We start from the raw sequence: 18,669 nt of genomic DNA on the forward strand, positions 1-18,669 counted from the left end.
ACGTATTATGTCAGTGCACGGACACGTTACCATCGCGACGTGCAACTACACAAAATTATTCCCAACTATATTAGCAATAATGCTTGCTCTAATGTCGCACTGTTTTGGCAGGCAACTTGATTCTTTAATTGTACTACTTGTGCCTGCATTTAATTAATACTACTGCTTTCATTTTACTGTTCATGTAATCCCCTTTATATGCCGTACTCAGAATCCCGGGAGGAGCTGGAAAATAAGAAGACAAGCAAAAGAGTGCCCATGCCTAAAATACAAATGGAAGACGACAGTGAGGATGAAAGGCCTAGTGCCAAGAAGCAAGACAAGCAGGTACGCCATGAGCTTAGGGTGCAGTTTCCTATTATTTCGTGACCTAAAGCTTTACCAACTCAGTATTTTTTACTGTTTTTACTAGGTATCACAAAAGCGCAAAATTGTGCAAACAAATGCAAAACTGCAAACTATAGTAGAATTCTGGCAAGGCATCTTCAAAATGCAAAAAAAAAGCCAGGGGTGAGTCATGCAGCTAGCCCAATCAACAAAACCATGTAAGTATGTCTGTACACTGTGTATTTGCAATTGATAATCTTCTAATTGATTCAATTTTTCCGAGCCCGAAATCCCATTGGGAGTGCAACAGTTCATCATACGAGGATGAATCCCTGATATCCGAGTCAGAGCTGCAAAAAGAAATAGCTAAAAAAAATGTGGAAGGAAAAAGCTCAAAGATTAGAAAAAGAAAATCAAATCTTGCTGGAGCAAGTGGCATCGCTCCAGCGGTGCCTAGAAAGCAAAATATTTCAAGGTAAGCGTAATCACCTTGGCTTGAACACACTGAATAATACATACTGCCAGGAGTGTGTAAGAGAGACGCGCTACAAGAATCGTATATACTTTGACACAGGCATGCTCATAGTGTGTTCATAGGTTGTGCATTAAGTATATGGGTGTAATTGGCATGTACATTTTGTTTTAGTGAAAGCTTCTCTCCAGAGATGGGACCATATATCAAGAACCATAGAAAGCACTTACCTTCCATTGGAAGGTAAGTTCTTCCATCTAGCAATCAAGTTGAAAGGCTAAAGCCTACATTCCTTATCAGATACACGCCTTATTGGTGACTTGTTTTAGTAGTTTTCATGATTAACTGTGTGTTACGTGTTATGCTAATATTTAAACCTGTCTGTTATAGTGGAAGGCATTCATGCCAAGCACGATCATAATGCCAAAGGCCATGGCAGGATGGGTGAGCTGTTTCATTTCTTCTATACTTCTGGGATCATTTCTGGAATAGTTGTATTATTTCAAAGCGACTCCGTTTTCTTTAGTGTTTTACTAAGTGTTTTACTGCACTTCATTCCAGAACAAGCCATTTGCACCAGACAAGGTTAGTACATGGAGAGCTGTGGTTTGGCAGAAAAGATCTTTTTCCTTCTCTTTGTGTGATTATAGCCTTAATTACTGGGCAGATAAACTTTTCATAATGACCCAAAGTTCTAATACCTAACGACAATAATTCGATGCTTTTCCTGCAGAAGCAGATCACGTAGGACAAAGTCCTATGACAGAAGGCAAGTGCTTTCAGTTCCTCTTACATTCAGCTAAAAGCATTTTAAGGCATATGAATTTTCAGTAAACTATTTGCAGAGATGTGTACCTGTGTAATATGGGCACTATTGAGCCAAAGGCCTTTGAAAAATGATTCTGAAGAAAGGTAGAGAGCATATAAACACATTAACCATTGCAGAGGCTCAGTGGATATGGAATTCTGCTGCTGAGCACAAGTTCACAACTTCGACTCCTGGCCATAGTGGTCGCACTCCAGTTCGGACAGTAAAAATGCTCGTGTACCGTGCTTGGATACATACTAAATAATGGCCATGCGACCAAAATTAATCCAGAGCCCTCCACTACTACAGCATCCCTCATTACCCATTTTACAGTTAGGGGCCCTGACACTTGCGTCCCCCTAATCTAACACTCTCTGTTAAACCCTTCAATTTTAAGTATTTTTAACACCAGTTTCATAGTGTGATTTTTAATTAACTAGCATGCACTCTGGGATTACAGATGATTACTGGCGTCTTCCTAATGACAACGCCCAGGGGGATGACACATCTGGCATACAGAGTACCTTCTTTTATTCCCATTCTCTCTGAACAATGCTTTCGTGAATGCGAAAATATTAGTATGCTTTAAACTGTGCTAGCGAATTCCATCACGCTCATTTAATCCTGCTTCTGTTGCTATTTGCTGTGGGACAAGTACATCTGCTTTACTCTTACCTGAGTGCTCACATGCACTTTGTATCTAACAAATAAATGTAAATGCCTTGAGCCACCCATACCACCATTCATAAAGCAACTGATCAAATGTTTAGTTTTTATGCCGAAGTAATTGCCAGAATTTTTTTCTCTGCTCTCTAAATGTTGTATAGCTCAGCTTGTTTCTTATAGCAGCCATGCAATTTTCTTGCGTCGAATGTGATGTAATTGTGTCTAGATAGCATTACTTCAATGCTAAGCTTGTTTTAAAACACTTATTTGCACACACAGCGGCATTAAAGGTGTCGCAAAGAGTTTTTATTCTTATCTAGTGCCTGAGAAAGACTTCGTACATCTCCCTGATAGATCAGTGAGTACCATTGCACATTATTTTCACATTCTTTTCATGTTTAGAGCTTCAAAAGGTAATATTGGCATGCTAGCCTTTCAAACAGCCCATAAGGTTGTCACTGTCCTAACGAGATGGGAAAAATTGAAGCTGCCTAAACCTTATTCACCCATTTTGTATGGCAGTAGTTTTAACCTTACTTATCATATTGAAGTTTATTCCCTGATGTTTCAGTCACTGAAACGACCCACCGCCGTTGCTTAGTGGCTATGGTGTTGGGCTGCCAAGCACGAGGTTGTGGGATCGAATCCCGGCCACGGCGGCCGCATTTCAGTGGGGGCAAAGTGCAAAAACACCCATGTAAAAGCTATTGTCCTGCATCATTTGCTCAATGTCCGAGTCGCTGCCGGTACACGGCTTACCTGGCGCCGACACCGCATCACCGTTTGCATCGTTGTCTTGCGACATGGCTTGATAGGAATCGCACTGTGACATTGTACGTCTTTGAAGATACGTTCTTGTGGATCTCGGAAGGTCGTGAGCATTGTTCATGGGCCCTAAATACTGCTTCCGAGGACCCATGGTCGCGAAAATCTGAGCTAGCAATGGCCAACTGGCCAACACGGCTAACACAACAGCGGGAGCTGGATGATTGGATCGGACTGGATCGCACTGGATGGTAGTTGCGAAAAGAAATATCTTTGTTGAAACAACTGCACTAATATTTGTTACTTTTATTGACATGTAAGTATTTTTGTTACTCTAACATTTGTTTTGTCACTTTTATATATGTAGATTTTTATATTTATTACTACAACTTATTTTACTTTACCGAGCGCTTAAATTCAATGCAATCCGATCCGATCTGGGCAAGTTTTCGGTGAGTCGACCCACGTGAGAACTACGCCTTGAGTTGTGCGTGCGTTTGCATCGGTCGAGCTTACGTTAAGGATGTTTGCCGTCGTAAGGTACACGAGCGATTTCGACGGAAAGCTTCACGTAATTCCTGCTTCAGACGTAAAAAATTTTACGCCGAAGAACAATTTATATTTTGATAAAAAGTCTGTTTATTCAGTATTTTGGCGGGACCCGATAGACGGTGAAAACACCGGCTACTACAACGCCCAAGTCCTGATGCTGGCAGGTATGTGCTTTGAATCCAATGTGAGTTCTTGTTAATCATTATTACCGTTACTATGCATTCTTTAGAAACCGAAGCCGAGGTCCGTCGAAGAATGGACACTAAACGGCTGCAAAAGCCAAAGATTCGGCCGGACCTCAACAGCAGCTCGGACGAAGGGGCCGAGACGGCCAAGAGTACAACGCAAAGAAAAAAAGCGGAGAAAAAGGTTAGTGCCTGCCATATAAATATGCAGGACTGCGGTATAGTTAGTGCTTATCAGAAATATGTGTGAAAACAAAGATGCATGCGATAGTCCTAATTTTACCAAAACAGTTTGTGTGTTTAATTTCACACATTGACTGAGTTCACGTGAATTGTTTATACCTCATAGACACAGAAAAAAAACCGGGAGACGGCGAGGGATTCGATGTATGAAAGCATCGTAACCAAGAACCTGGAAGACGCACATGCGAATTTGCAGCAAGCGGCGCAGCGCCCCCAAGGCAAAGTTGCGCGCACTCGCCAACATCTAAGTCACGTGAATGAACTCACGCTAGGCTAAAAAAGTTGAGAACTGTGCGCTGCTAGTGTAATCGATGACCCACTTTACTGACTGCAGCGCAAGCACTGTGAGCGAGTCGGGGAGCTCGGACAGCGACTCAGATTCATTGTGCGCGCTGAGCGAGCTGAAGGCAGCGCAAGAAAAAGCGCAGGTGTGGAAGGCGAGGGCCATGGAGTACAGGGAAGAGAGGGATTATCTCAGGGAGCGAGTGATTTCTCTAGAGAAGTGCCTGGAGAGCAAGATTTTTCAGTGTAAGTGTGACATATTTTATTACTAATTCGTTCTATAAGTGCCCTGAGATGCGGCAGCGGCGCACTATTGCTTACCCTTTAACTGCTTTTCTTATAGTGGAAGGCACACTTCCCCAGCAGCTCTTTCAAGGCTGCAGCAGCAGCAAAGGTTTCATATTTTATTATTACTTCTAATGAAGTGAATGTATATGGCCATTTGAATTATTACCATGCATATACTTAGAAGTATGTGGTAATTTTTTCTGTTACCGGTGTTTAGCACATACCGCTATGCAGGGCAGTTGCTCCTTAAGAGAAGTGCTGATGCTACAAAAATTTATGCCTTTCAGCCCCGGCGCCATCTGTGACAGTGGGCAGACTTGAAGCTGCTGCCAAAATGCCTAAGGAAGTAGAAAGCAGTGACAGAGGTTTGACCTTTTGTTTTATATCCTACATTTGTTGGTACTAACTGTAAACTGTATAATCACTTCACAATCGTCTCACCTAGCTGTGTATGCATTTTTAACTTGTGAGATCATGGAGCAGAGCTCAGCTGTAGCCAAAGTTAAGAAATATTGCTGCTGAGAGCACTGATATAACATGTCTGAAAATTTACGTTGTATTACATTTGGTTTTACTGCAGAAACCTCACTGGGTGACGAGTTGGCTTGTGGTGAGTCTCTTTTCCTTCTCTGGCTGGCACATCCAAAGGCAGGGTGAATAAGAACCAATTATTTCATGTGCTTTTCTAAACCACGTTTGGCTCTCTGTTTAGGTTCCCCTGGATCCACGGCTCCCCGTGCTTCGCAGCAGCCAATGTTGCCTCCACCACCAAGTATGCTTATCCTTGTTCATGCCGAATAGGGTTCAGTATTCTCAGTTAAATACAGTAAAAATTAAATGGAAGGCAATTGTACATTTTAATTTAAATGACGACCTCAATCAGCGTGCACCCTCTTGAATACCAATGCAGCAACAGCTGCGCTTCCTCTGCATTCTCACATTTGTGCCCACCTAAAGCAAGATATTAGTCTCTGTTCACTTTCATCATGTACCACCGTGTTACTTAGAGTGGGGCTTCCTCGTTGGCTATCAACATTGCTAAAGCTGAGAAGTTTTAAGATATAGTGCAGATGCATTGAGCATAACACCTTGGTAAATAAATATAACATGTGAAACAGACAGGTGAAGCACTGCTTGCCATTCCATTATCATTAATTAAAGGTTCTTGCTAAGGGTCAGACATTGTCAGTACCCATCCATGCACTTCCATGTTTTCTCGTTTGCCTTTTGCAGTTTTGGATGTCTACAGTACATGAACCTTAAACGCCTTGCCACATTTTAACATTTATCCGTGTCGCTGGGAACACGTGGTGAATGCATATTCTCATGCAATGAGCAGCCACCTATTATGTTGCTATTTCCTTATTTGTAAAAGTGTTGACAGTGCTAAAAGCAAAATCAGGGACACAGTTTTCTGTGCTGATCAAATGAAGACGCAACATATTGCATAACTATAGCTTTTTCAAGCAAATAAATCGAGCAATAAAAGCTGAAAATTACTTCTTAAATGGAAATGCCAGTAGGTGTTCACCTGGTGTTTCTATCTAGAAAGCAATTTTTCTTTTTATTGGCCCATTACAATTTTGGCACAGGCCAAAATTGTATTAATAGGACTGACATTACTTCATTGCACTAATTTGCAGAATGCAACAAAAACAAAACGTAATCAAGTGACCTTTATTTTACAGGCCAAATCAGCAACGCTACAACAGTTGCTAACTTCTCGTACTTGGACAATGGCACTGTGAGTACAAGCAGATTAGTCTATAAGCCATTACCACAATTCCAGCTAGGTACACCTCTGACCTTAGGCAGAAAGCCGATGCCTTCTATTATTTTATATTTTCTTTCACTTTCCTCACGGTCTGCTGCCTCATTATGACTTTGTATGTATTATATTGCTTTTTCTCGCAGTTCCACCTTGCCAAGGGAGTTGTTGTGCGTCCCGAAGCTGCCTTCAAAATCATGCGGAATCTGAAGCCAACACTTGTCGTGAAGGACACGGCTGAAGCTGTGTGGGGGAAGGACGTCTTGGAAAAGAAAAGCGTCACAGGGATGGTGGCACCACGGAAGAAATCCCTGGGCGAAGTGGCTAAAGAGCCTCTAACACCTGAGAAGGTTGCTGTTGTTGCAGGTGAATTGAAAAAAATATTTAGAAAACGTCGAACTATTGCCAAGTTGCAATGTATTGACGGCTGCCACAAACAGTGCCAGTGGTTTAATTCACATACACTAGCTTAATTGCAGCTTCCATTCAAGCTTCTTCTGAGTTGTGCTGTGGCAGCTGTCACTGGAGCTTTTTAATCTGTTTCTGTTTCTACATTTGCTCTTTTCACAGCCACACTGAAGCACTGGGGTGCAGAGAAGAACATAGATGTGGAAGCAACACTCCTGAACCTGGGCCACCTGCTGTCGGAAAAGATCCAGGACGTCCTAAAATCAAAGCGCAGGCTCAAATTTCAATAAAACCTGGCAAGCTGTCCGACATTGTCGATTATGCATCTCTTGATATATTGAGGCCATGGCCAGTTGGCTGCTGAGGCCAGCTTGGCACTAACAGCTCGGCATACGTACCTACTGGTTCCAGTAGCTACTGGTCCCACTAGCTCCTGGTCCCACTAGGCCTGCTGGGAATTGGCTAATAAACCATTAGAACTGGGACACGTAGCATCCCAGTTACGAATTTTCACCTGGGCAGCTGAACTGAATCCAGCTGGGACCACAACCAACTGGGAATTTCACCATAAGCCAGTTCAATGGGGAACAGCTGGAATCAAGTGGGACCACTTGAGATATTTTCACCTGGGTATAGTCGCGGCTAGGCGGCGTGTAGGTGGCGTGTGCCGCCTAGCTGCATCTCGTCTCATCGCGCGGACGGCGGTACGGACGCTCCTGTGGTCGAGGCTTCAGCGACTTCGTTCGTAGCTAAGTACCTTTTTATCTTTATTAGCTAGTGTTTTGAAGTATTTTCTGTTGCATGGAGTAGGGGCGCAAATTTTGAATTCTTGGTAAGAGTAGCAAACGCACCGGCTTTGTCTAGGTCTGGCGACTCTCCCCTTAGGCCTAGTTGGTAGGAGGGACCTATTGATAGGCTTCGTTAATTATTTCAGCTAGCTCCTCAGATTCTTGCATGGGGTAGGGAGTGACAATTCTTTATTTTAGTTTGGGATAGCGGTCGAGGTCGGCTTTGCTTGAGTGATTTGGCGAAGTTCCTCGTTGGGCCTCGGGACGTAGGCCTAGCGATGAAATCGAAGAACGCGAAGGCCGCGGGGGACGGGGAGCAAGTGCAGTGCGACGAGTGCCTGCGATGGTGCTTCCTCGACGAAACTAAGTTCCAGAATTTAGCAGACGCGGAGGGGTCTAGCTTCACGTGCAGGTCGTGCGAGGGCGTCAGGGAAGCCGTCCAAAAACTGGAAGGGAATTGGGCGGCTAAGTTCGACGAGCTTAAGGCAGAACTGAGGGAGGAACAGGAGAAGCGGGTAGCACTGCAGGCGAAAGTTGACAATTTTGTCAAGGTGGAGGCGGCCCAGGCCGCGCAGTTAGTACGGACCGTGGCCGAGCTTGAGGCAGAAAAAGAAAGGAGCGCCGAACTGGAAAGGCGGCTCGACGCGCTGGAGACGCGGGCAGCGGAGAAGGTCGGGTCAGGACAACAAAGTGTTGGCAAAAACTCGGAAAGTAGGGTAGACCCTACAGGCGAAGTGGGAGGCAGGGAGCCAAAGCAAGCCGTCGTCAGCTCGCCGCCGGTGAAACGGCGTAGTTATAGTGAAGCTGCACAACGCGCCCCGAGTGAGGCGACGCTGCAGCCACAGGGGCGCCAGCGGGCCGCAAAGGGAGGGGCAGCAGGCACAGGCTGCAGTCGAACGGTTTGCACGTAGAAGGGTCCTGGTGATAGGGGACTCCAATGTGGGGAGGGCCGAGCAGGGCGTGATGGCGAGAGTGAAGGCGGACGGGTGAGTACAGGTGGAGGTGCAAGCGGGCAAGGGCATGGCGGAAGCAATGACCAAGGCGCGGGAAGTAATTGGGGTCAGCACGGAGAGCGACAGCTTGGTCATTATGCATGCTGGGCTCAATGACGTGCTTAAGGGGAGAAGCCAGGACCTTGAGAGGCACATTGAGACTGGGCTGAGTAAGCTTAGAGAGGCCTCCGGGAGGGTGCATGTGACCATATGCACTATCCCAGAGGTCCAGGGCCAGGCTTACCAGGTAGAAAGGAGGGTGGTTGAGGCCAATCGGGTCATTAGGAGTCTGAGCGGACGACTCGGGTACAGCGTGATGGAGGTCAACAGGGACGTGTACGGAACCGGCTTCCGACCTTTTGTGCAGGATGGTATTCACTACAGTGTTGCCACTGGCAAAAGGATAGGGGGCAGGATGGGTCGCCAGGCAACAGCTTTTTTAGGGGGACCCAGAGCCCTGAAAGAAGCAGTGTAGGCGTGGACGATTCGAGGCAGGAGCCACAAACACGCGAACATCGGTACAGTAGGAGAGGTGACAGGAATAAGCGCAAGAGCCAAATTAAGTCAGACATAGGGTTCATTAACATGCAAGGTGGCAGAAATAGGCTAAAATGGGAGGAAATCGAAGAACAACTAAGGCAGGAGAACTTAATGGTTTATGGGTTTGTAGAGACACATCTTAGGGACATGGAACAACCGCCCTGTAACCCTGATTATGCATGGGAATACTGCAACAGAGTGCAGGGTAGCAGAAAGGGTGGGGGAATTGGAGCATTCATTCATAAAAATACAAATTGGCAAAGGGTCAAACAGGAATGCAAGGAGCATTTATGGCTAGAAGGAAAAGTAGCAGGGGCGAAAACACTTCTGGGCTTTGTATACCTTTGGACAGGATCAAATGCTAAAGAGGAAAACAAAAAAATGTTGGACTGTATAGCAGCGGACATCAATGAGCTAGGAAAAGGATGTGAAGTAATTGTATTAGGAGACATGAATGCGCATGTTGAAGATATGGATGGGTACACAGACTCCACAGGTAACATGCTGCTGGATATGTGTGAGAGGCTTAACTTAGTTGTCTGTAACTCTACTGAAAAGTGTGACGGGATCATAACATGGGAGGTAGGGGGTCAACACTCGACAATAGATTATGCGTTGATGTCACATAGGATGTACGATAGATTAGGAGCCATGATTATAGATGAACAGGGCTCCAGAAGTATAGGTAGCGACCACAAACATATCAAGTTGAGTTTTAAGAGGGAAACTAAAGCACGAACGACGCGCGAGGAAACGCCAGATGTGATTTTTTACTCAGAAGACGAAGTGGAAATAGCGGCCAAACAAATTGAAGAGGAAATATCAGAGAGTACTGAAACTGATTGGACTTACCCAAAGTTAATGAGACTATTTGAGCGTGAGCTAGGTAAGGCGCGAGTCAGGAAAACAAGGCAAGGGATACGAAAACTAAAGAGCTGGTGGGATGAAGAGGTTAAGAAGGCCATAAAGAAACGTCAGGAAGCCTCCAGGGAACACAGGTATTCCAAAAGTAAGGGAGAACCTGAAGCAGAAGTAGAGAGGAAATGGGTAAACTACATAAAATGCAAAAGGGAAGCATCTTATTTGATCAACGAGAAAATCAAGACAAAAGGGTCCCAATGGCTGTCAAAAATAAGCAATAAAAAAGATAAACAGGCAGCTAGAAAATTCTGGCAACATCTGAACTCCTTGGGTAATAGGACAAGCCTAGAGCAGAGGTATATAGTAACAGCTCAAGGTACTCGGTTAGAAGGAGAGGCGGCAATGAAGCATATAGGAACCATGATGAGGGAAAAATTTACAAAACAGACAAATGGTACATGCAGTCGGAGAGGGATAGCCCGGTCAACCCACTGCTTTCGCTTGGACAAAAAGAGTGGGAAAGTGCGGAGAAGAGGGTACCAAGTAGCACATCGGCAGGCCCCGATGGTATTCCAATTATGTTAATAAAGAAATTGGGCCCGAAATCTAAGAAAGCATTGAGGGAGGTGGTGAGCAAAATGCTAGTGGATGGTAAAGTACCTGACGAATGGAGGCTAAGTAGGATGAGAATGATATATAAGGGAAAGGGGGACAAAGCTGACATAAATAACTACCGGCCTATAACAGTGACGTCAGTGGTTTACAGGGTGGTTATGCAGATTATAAAGGACAGACTGCAGGCATGCGTAGAGAACGAGGGGGTACTTGGTGAGCTACAAAATGGGTTCCGGAAGCATAGGAGGCTAGAAGACAATCTGTTCTCGCTAACACAGTGCATTGAAATAGCTCAAAAGGAACACAGACCCCTATGGCTGGCTTTTTTGGACATCAAGGGAGCCTATGAAAGTGTACTTCAAGAGGGCTTGTGGGGCATTCTGGAAACTTTAGGAGTGCAAGATGGAGTAACCAATTTCTTAAAAGATATCTACAAAGGTAACCGGGTGATTATACAATGGGAAAAGCAGGTTTCGGAGCCTGTGATGATTCGGCGGGGGCTTAGGCAGGGGTGCCCATTGTCACCTCTGATGTTTATGCTGTACCTACAAGGTCTAGAGGCCAAAATACAGCAAAGCGGACTCGGCTTCAACCTATCATTTCTCAAGCAAGGAAAATTGATTGAACAGTCATTACCAGGACTGATGTACGCGGATGATATTGTATTAATGGCTGACAGTGCAGAAGATCTGCAGGAATTAATGGACATATGTGGTACAGAAGGAGACAGGTTAGGCTTGAAGTTAATTTAGCAAAGAAAAATCAGCAGTCATGATTTTTAATGATAACATTTACGGCGAGCATAAGATACAGGAGGCCACGCTGGAGATAGTCGAAAAATACAAGTACCTTGGGGTGTGGATAAATAATGGCATTGAGTATCTGACAGAGTACGAAAAATATCTAACGACTAAAGGTAACAGAAGTGCAGCGATTATGAAGAGTAGGGCACTGTGGAACCACAATAGGTACGAGGTAGTACGAGGGATATGGAAGGGGGTAATGGTACCAGGCCTGACTTTTGCCAATGCAGTTCTATGTATTAGAACAGAGACCCGGCAACAGTTGGAAATTAGGCAACGTGGTGTGGGTAGGCTCGCTCTGGGAGCACATAGCAAGACACCAAATCTTGGAGTGCAGGGGGATCTGGGATGGTCTTCTTTCGAGGGCAGAGAGGCTAGTAGCAAGATAGCATTTGAGGAGCGATTGAGAAAAATGGGGGAAATTCGGTGGGCTAGGAAGGTTTTCAGTTACTTATACACGAGGAATGTTGACACGAAGTGGAGGAAGCGAACTAGAAAATTGACAAGCAAATACTTGGGCAGTAGCGGGGGAACAAGTAAGGAATCATCTGTCAAGAAAAAGGTTAAGGAGGCAGAGAAGGGTATGTGGAGTACAGAGATGCAAACCAAATCGGCATTGGAGACATACAGGACGTTTAAGCAAGAAATGGCCAAAGAAAATATTTACGATAACTCTAAGGGAAGCTCATTGTTGTTCGAAGCCAGGACAGGTGTACTGAGGACTAAAACGTACCGAGCCAGATACCAGGAGATAGATTTGGTGTGCGAGGCGTGTAGAGAGGAGGAGGAAACGGCGGAACACCTGATACTTGCTTGTAAACAACTTCACCCTGCAGTTGAATCTAACGGGGAACTATTCAAAGCCTTGGGTTTTAAAGACAGTGAAAGTAGAATAGACTTTGAACAGGTAGAAATAACTAAACGGAGGCTATCTGATTGGTGGACAATATCAACGCAAAAGTAAAGGAGTAAATACATAGGTATGCATGCATATTCGCGCTTTCCAGAAACGCTAGCGCCGCCGCGCGGATCTTTTCGGAAGCCGGGAGGGGGTGATGGATTTCTCGCTCACGCGGTTTCTGCAGCTGCGTTGGCGTACTTGTGCTCTTCGTCATGGAAGAAAACAGTCGACGAGCGAAGAGCAACCGCATGTGCAGTGTGCCACAATGCACAAATCGTGCAATTTCCGGAAAAGTGAGCCTGCACCACTTTCCAAAAGATAAAAAACGGAGGAAGTTGTGGGCGATCAAGCTCCGCATCGGGAAGCAAGTGAGCGAAGAAATGGTCGTATGTAGCGATCATTTTAACAAAGACGACTTCTTTTGGGGCCACCTTGGTGAGTAAGTGACTGTTGCGATGCTCTCAATGATTTCATTTTATTCTTGTGGTGAGCTGATTGTGAAATTTTGCCTTAAAGACGGGTTGAAGCCCTTACGAAAGCGGCTGAAAAGAAACGCCGTGCCTTCGCAAAAGATCCCTATGCGCTCCCACGAAGCAAGTGTGAGGCCTAGGGTTCCCCGAAGAAAGCCCCCCACAGATTCTCAAGGTAAGTTTAAGTACGCAAGTGTCACCGTTTATTAAATGTTCTGCCTGCACTCGCGCTGTTTCGGTAAATATTCCTCGACGGTGCCTGACGCTGCGTAGTGAGCATTTCACACTAGCGAACGTATTCTGCATCTGTTCTTAGTCGTTCTGTGTGAAAATCAAACAGGCGGTCAATGTGCAAGGCGTTCGCTACTTTTTTTGGCTGTAGTGAAAGTTGTGTACCGATCGGAGGTACTGCGCAAGCGTTTGTGATCTTGTATTTGTTTTGCTTGGTCTTAAAGCATCTCTTCTATTGACCTAACAATGTTGCAGGAAACGAGGGCCAACAGGACGACGTATCTGAAGTCGTCATTAATGAAGATTGCGCATGCGAGCTTCCTGATAATTTGGAAGAAAGTGAATACAATGGTGAGAATTTTTTTTCCGACCCTCGCACCCAAGTTTTGATGATGCATAGGCGTTACCGCATGTTTAAGTTTGCCGTTTCACCAAACAAGGCGAGTCCGGTTGTGCAACTGCAAAGGGCAATATATCGAGAGTGGTATCGCCGAAAGATTTTGGGCACCTAGATAAATACACGTTCTACTATTAAGAGACTAAGGCTTTTCTAATGTCACCTTAGGCAAGTAACCTACTGGAGTGACTCTGATGCAATAGTGTTCTGTGTGTGTGAATGTTTTTTTTTCTATGATCTTTCTCACTTTTTGTGCTTTTCTTTGTAATATTTCGGCACCCCCCTTACCCTTTCACCTGTGCACCAGGTTAGCAAAGTGGATGTTTACCTTCCAGGTAACCTCCCTGCCAACCTCCCCGCCTTTCGCATCTGATACTTTCTCTCTCTGCTCTTGAATTTTAGAGCAAAGGCAAGCCAGTGCAATGCATCTTGTTTTATTTTGCCGTAGGACTGAATACACCGTGTTGTAGGACACTTCATTCACATGGTTTTATGAAGGATTTAGTTCACCATCATTGTATTGCAGACCCACCTGTGCAGGATTGGCTTCCCCCCCTTTCAAGCTCTTGCTCACGAACAACAGCAGGTAACTTTTTGCTTAAAACTGTACCAATTTCGCTCTAAATTTTTTCTTGCGTTACAGAACGAGACGCTGCAAGGGCACTTGTTGAACTTCAAGAGCTGGGCCACACACCTGAGCTAAACAAATCCGTTAAAGTGAACTCACTGGACTTCACACAAAAATTTTGGATTTCGGACGTGCTTCTTTCTGATGCTCACCTAAACACTTTGACTGGCGTACCTTCTCATGCACTTCTAAACAAGATTGTTTCACTCGTAGAGAAGTATGAGGCGGCAAATAGGATGGAAGCTTCTGTGAGGGACAGAGTTATTTTGGTGTTCATAGTTCTGAAACAGGCTATGTCATTTTCCTGTCTCAGTGTACTTTTTCAATGCAGCATTTCGTCCATACACAGATATTTTGCGCACACACTGCCTCTTGTTGCTGCAGTGCTGAAAGCTGCCATTGAGTGGCCTTCAAAGGAGGAAATTTTAAACAATATGCCTTCGCACTTTAAACAGTATCCGAGAGTGCGAGGTGTTGTAGATTGCACAGAAATCCCAGTTGAAAGATCTCGCTGTGTGAAATGTCAGCTACTGACATATTCACAATACAAGTCGACTTACACTGTAAAATTTCTCATATGTGTAAGTCCAGCTGGCACAATAACATTCATCAGTGAAGCATTTGGTGGACGAGCCTCAGACAAAGCCATTACAGCTGAGTGTGCAATACTGGAGAAGTTCGAGTCATTCACAGATGACATTATGGTCGATAGGGGTTTTTTCATTGATGACTTGTGCACTGCCCGTGCAATTGGCGTAATTCGGCCACCTTTTGCTAAAAAGGACTGCCAGTTTGACCGCAATGATGCCCTTAGGACAGCTGATATTGCTAGGGCACGGGTTCATGTAGAACGAGCAATACAACGAGTTAAAATATTTAAGCTCTTCAACTCAACTCTGTCCTGGGAAATGCTGCCTTATATCAATGAGCTGTTCACAGTTGCGTGTGGGCTAACTAACTTGTGCGCACCAATACTGGCTGATGATAAATTTCAGTAAGCACGCTTGCAAAGCTGACACAATTCATCCTCATCATTGCAATCCTATATTATGTCCACTGCAGGACGAAGGTCTATCCCTGCGACTTTCCAATTATCCCTGTCCTGTGCCAGCCGATTTCAACTAGTGCCTGCGAATTTCTTAATTTCATCACCCCAGCTATACTTCTCCCGTACTTGACTGCGCTTCCTTTCTCTTCGCACCCATTCTGCAACCCTAATGGTCTACCGGTTTTCTAACCTACGCATTACATGATGTGCCCAGCTCAAATTTTTCTAATAATGTCAATAAGTATATTCGGTATCTTTGTTTGCTCTCTGATCCACACCACTATCTTCCTGTCTCTTAACTATATGCCTAACATTCTTCGTTCCATCGCTCTTTGCGCGTTCCTCAACTTGTTCGCAAGCTTGTCAGTCTTCACGTTTCTGCCCATATGTTAGCACCGGTAGAATGCGCTGATTGTATACCTTTCTTTTTAATGATAATGGTAAGCTTCCAGCCAGGATCTGGCATGTGCTCCAACCCATTTGTATTCTTTTGCCGCTTTTACTATAACTTCGAGATTGCTGGTGCCATTACCCTGCTTATCTTTTAGTGCATACATCTTGGTTTGACCTACGCCAAGCTTCCTTCACCGATTTCATGCTGCGTCCATCTTTTACGGCTTTTTTCAGTCTTTATCGCGTTATAATTTCGAATCACTTATTTTCGCCTTGTTGATCAGTTTTGACAGTTTCGCAAATTCTATCTTATCTCTTGAGTTGGACACTTTCATTCTTTGTCGCTTCTTTATTAGGCCCTTTGTTACTTGGGAGAGCTTGCCTACTGGTTGCCTTGGTGCCTTGCCTCCCACTTCAATTGCTGCCTCTGAAGCCATCCTCGTAACGGTTTCATTCATTAGCTCTATGTCATCTTCATCTCTGTTCTAAGGCTGCATATTTGTTTGCAACTACCAGCCTGAATTGGTCTGCTTTTACCCTTACTGCATCTAGATTGGCTTGTTTCTTCTTGACCAATTTTAATCTTTCCCTGTTCAAATTGAGGTGAATCCTAGCCCTCACTAACCTATCAGTGTTGATCAGACACATATTGCTATGGTTAACGGAACACAAACTGGCGAATGTTAATGTTACTTTAACAGAACAATCTCTTTTGGTGTATTTTCCACTTAATTTGTGCGACATCATCAGCTGTTCAATTATACATACTGTCTATAGTATGCGCTGTTGGGTCAAATAGGCGTGATGGTTATTTTTTTTATTTTTTCATCACTTTGTCGTGTACATTGCAATGTGTGACTAAGTACAGTTGTGAACTTGTGGGCATTGCAACCACAAAGACGTGAAGAATGTGAACCGAGAGCAGGTGGCAAATATACGAGCATGCGAGAGCCTCGCATGTGGCATACATTTATTTGCAGACAACCTATACAAATGGAAGTGATGTGTACACATTCAGTTAAGAGACATATGAAAGTTGAGAGGAGGGCGAATATCAACATTTTCTAACAAATAGTAAATATTGAATATCACATAGCAAAACGCAGACACACATTTACAGGAGGAATGTTTATTGTGGTATGTTTATAGGTGTGATACGTGTACTGACAAGTAAAAAAAAAAGCAGCCAAGTATATCAGGTACAAAGGACCAGTTATAAACACAGAAGCACTAATTTTCAAGTAAAAAAGTACTTGTATTCGCTCAAGTACTTTAGAGTGACTGCAAACAAGCTCTTCAGGAATTATGAGCTGCTGTGTGACTAGCTTTTCGAAGAATGCAAAATAAATAGTTGCTTAAAAAAAGGATCAACAGCTTTCTTCTCTTTTTTGCAACATGTGCACTGTAGACACTTGTAAAGGTGTCATTTGCAGAGAAAACATCACAGGTTGTAGAGTAAAAAATTAAACTCCATGACTAGACATCCAAAAGCACTAAATGACAGAATACAAGCAAAATTTGCAGCTGGCCATTTATGCATATGCTGCAAAACCTAGAACCAAACTTGAACTCCTCATTTTGCTTCTTCGATGCTTCAAAAACTCTTGCCATTTCAGTTCTCACAATTTGTTTTCTTTCCTTATCAGACATTGAACAGTAAATATAATTAACAATTGCTTAATTGCTGCTACATATATTGCAATTCACGGCGGCCGCATTTCGATGGAAGCGAAATGCGAAAGCACCCGTGTACTTAGATTTTCGTGTACGTTAAAGAACCCCAGGTGGTTGAAATTTCCGGAGTCCTCCAGTATGGCGTGCCTCGTAATCAGAAAGTGGTTTTGACACGTAAAACCCCATAATTTAATTTTTTAATATATTGCAATTCGTAAATATTACAAAGTACTGAATAGCTTTTCTTCTAAGTATCCCCCCTCCCACTGAATGGAAGTGATCAACAACGAAAAAAACCTATGAACACCAACATACTTTCAAGCCTTGCTAATCTGCACAAGCTTAGGTAGTACCCTTTTGAAGTAGACATACTGCAGCCTGTCTACAAGTGCCTGAATATGCTCGGTGTCTCTCGGCACATGAATGACAAGGCTCTCAACTTTCGAATATACTATAAAATGACACAGATTCATGTTAAGGAGGAGCATGCCCAGTTGAACGTGGGAATAATACTTGTGAGCACGTCTCAATGCATAATTTTCTCCATCACACACAATAAATGCCAGCTTCTTAGCATTTACAAGGTCTTGTATGCTAGAGTGCTTGTCTAGAACAGGACACTTCACTTCCAGCAAGATGTTCGTTCCCCTCTGCTCACTTATTCCATCCGGGCTGTAGCCAAGCCAAGGAACATCTGGAATGACGACGAGTCCCAGCTTGCTCACGCTTTCGTTATGAGTCTTCTCGTACTCTTCAAGTGCAAGAGGCTCGTTGTCTTTTCCATACATTGTGGCTTCATTTCCCTTGAAAGGCTCCCTGCAGTACAGCCTGTCCAGCTTTGCTTCCCAACTGCGTGTACCTCTTTCTTCAAACGTGTAGAGTTCTCTGCAGATGCTTCCAGTAATTCTTTTTTTTCTTTCGCTGTGCCACAGAGTGGATGACTGATCAGTTGTCTCGCGGCATATTTCCCTAGCTTTGGCATAGGAGAGGCACACATTTTGAAGATAGAAACTCTTTTCATTTTCATTGAGATGTTCAAGAGTAAACCTTTTCAGTACTGTTTTTTCACCATCTAGCACCGATTCAAAAAACGAAAATTTTGTGTGCTCTCTCAAGTAGCAACCTTGTGTGAAAATTGTCGATGGCGCGGACTATGTTCAAATTGCTAGTGAAAGGGATTGACTTTCTTGCACGAGTTTTGTGTTTTGCCAGTGCAGAATTTGGTACTGCATCGATAAGTTCTTTCCTAATCAGGGCTTGAACATCTTCAGGGACACTTATTGGTTGAAGCTGCTCGACGTGGCAAAACAAACTAATTGGCCTTGGTTTGTAGATGCTGGCAGCACTGGCAAGTCCCCACTGTTGTTGCACATCCGTGCATGACAATGAATCCAGGGAAGTGGCACTTGTCCTGTACATCAAAATAAACATACCTTGCTGAAATACTCTGTGTATTGGCTTTTTTCTGCATCTTTCATATGATTCAAGAAAATGTTTCCTAACAGTGTCGCGATGGGGCTAGTTGGAATTCTATGATGCAACTTGGTAGTGCGGAAAAAAAAAT

The 18,669-nt window shown here is 44.1% G+C and overlaps 2 protein-coding genes and 1 long non-coding RNA gene across 4 annotated transcripts in view; 2 read left to right on the forward strand and 1 right to left on the reverse strand.

Annotated features, from left to right (window-relative positions):
- The window catches only part of LOC142587473 (uncharacterized), a 192,467-nt gene that overhangs the window by 171,582 nt on the left and 2,216 nt on the right, over positions 1-18,669 (reverse strand). The window lies entirely within an intron of this gene.
- LOC142587469 (uncharacterized) lies at positions 461-7,155 on the forward strand. Of its 2 annotated transcripts, XM_075698514.1 has the most exons (13): positions 461-802; positions 974-1,042; positions 1,190-1,243; positions 1,361-1,384; positions 1,533-3,959; positions 4,125-4,546; positions 4,644-4,694; positions 4,876-4,953; positions 5,169-5,198; positions 5,301-5,360; positions 6,277-6,332; positions 6,503-6,722; positions 6,927-7,154. In XM_075698514.1, the coding sequence occupies exons 6-13, from the start codon at positions 4,330-4,332 to the stop codon at positions 7,052-7,054; spliced, it is 840 nt and encodes a 279-aa protein (XP_075554629.1). In that variant the 5' UTR covers positions 461-802; positions 974-1,042; positions 1,190-1,243; positions 1,361-1,384; positions 1,533-3,959; positions 4,125-4,329; the 3' UTR covers positions 7,055-7,154. The 2 variants fall into 2 exon arrangements, with proteins under 2 accessions (XP_075554629.1, XP_075554630.1); XM_075698515.1 differs by lacking the exon at positions 4,644-4,694 and having other exon boundaries at positions 6,927-7,155.
- On the forward strand, positions 12,534-14,380 carry LOC142588140 (uncharacterized). The gene is made up of 6 exons (XM_075699627.1): positions 12,534-12,699; positions 12,781-12,909; positions 13,221-13,316; positions 13,889-13,948; positions 14,006-14,079; positions 14,375-14,380. Exons 1-6 carry the CDS (start codon positions 12,645-12,647, stop codon positions 14,378-14,380), a joined length of 420 nt encoding a protein of 139 aa, XP_075555742.1. The 5' UTR covers positions 12,534-12,644.

This window comes from Dermacentor variabilis, chromosome 7, assembly GCF_050947875.1.
Source record: "Dermacentor variabilis isolate Ectoservices chromosome 7, ASM5094787v1, whole genome shotgun sequence".
Lineage (NCBI taxonomy): Eukaryota > Metazoa > Arthropoda > Arachnida > Ixodida > Ixodidae > Dermacentor > Dermacentor variabilis.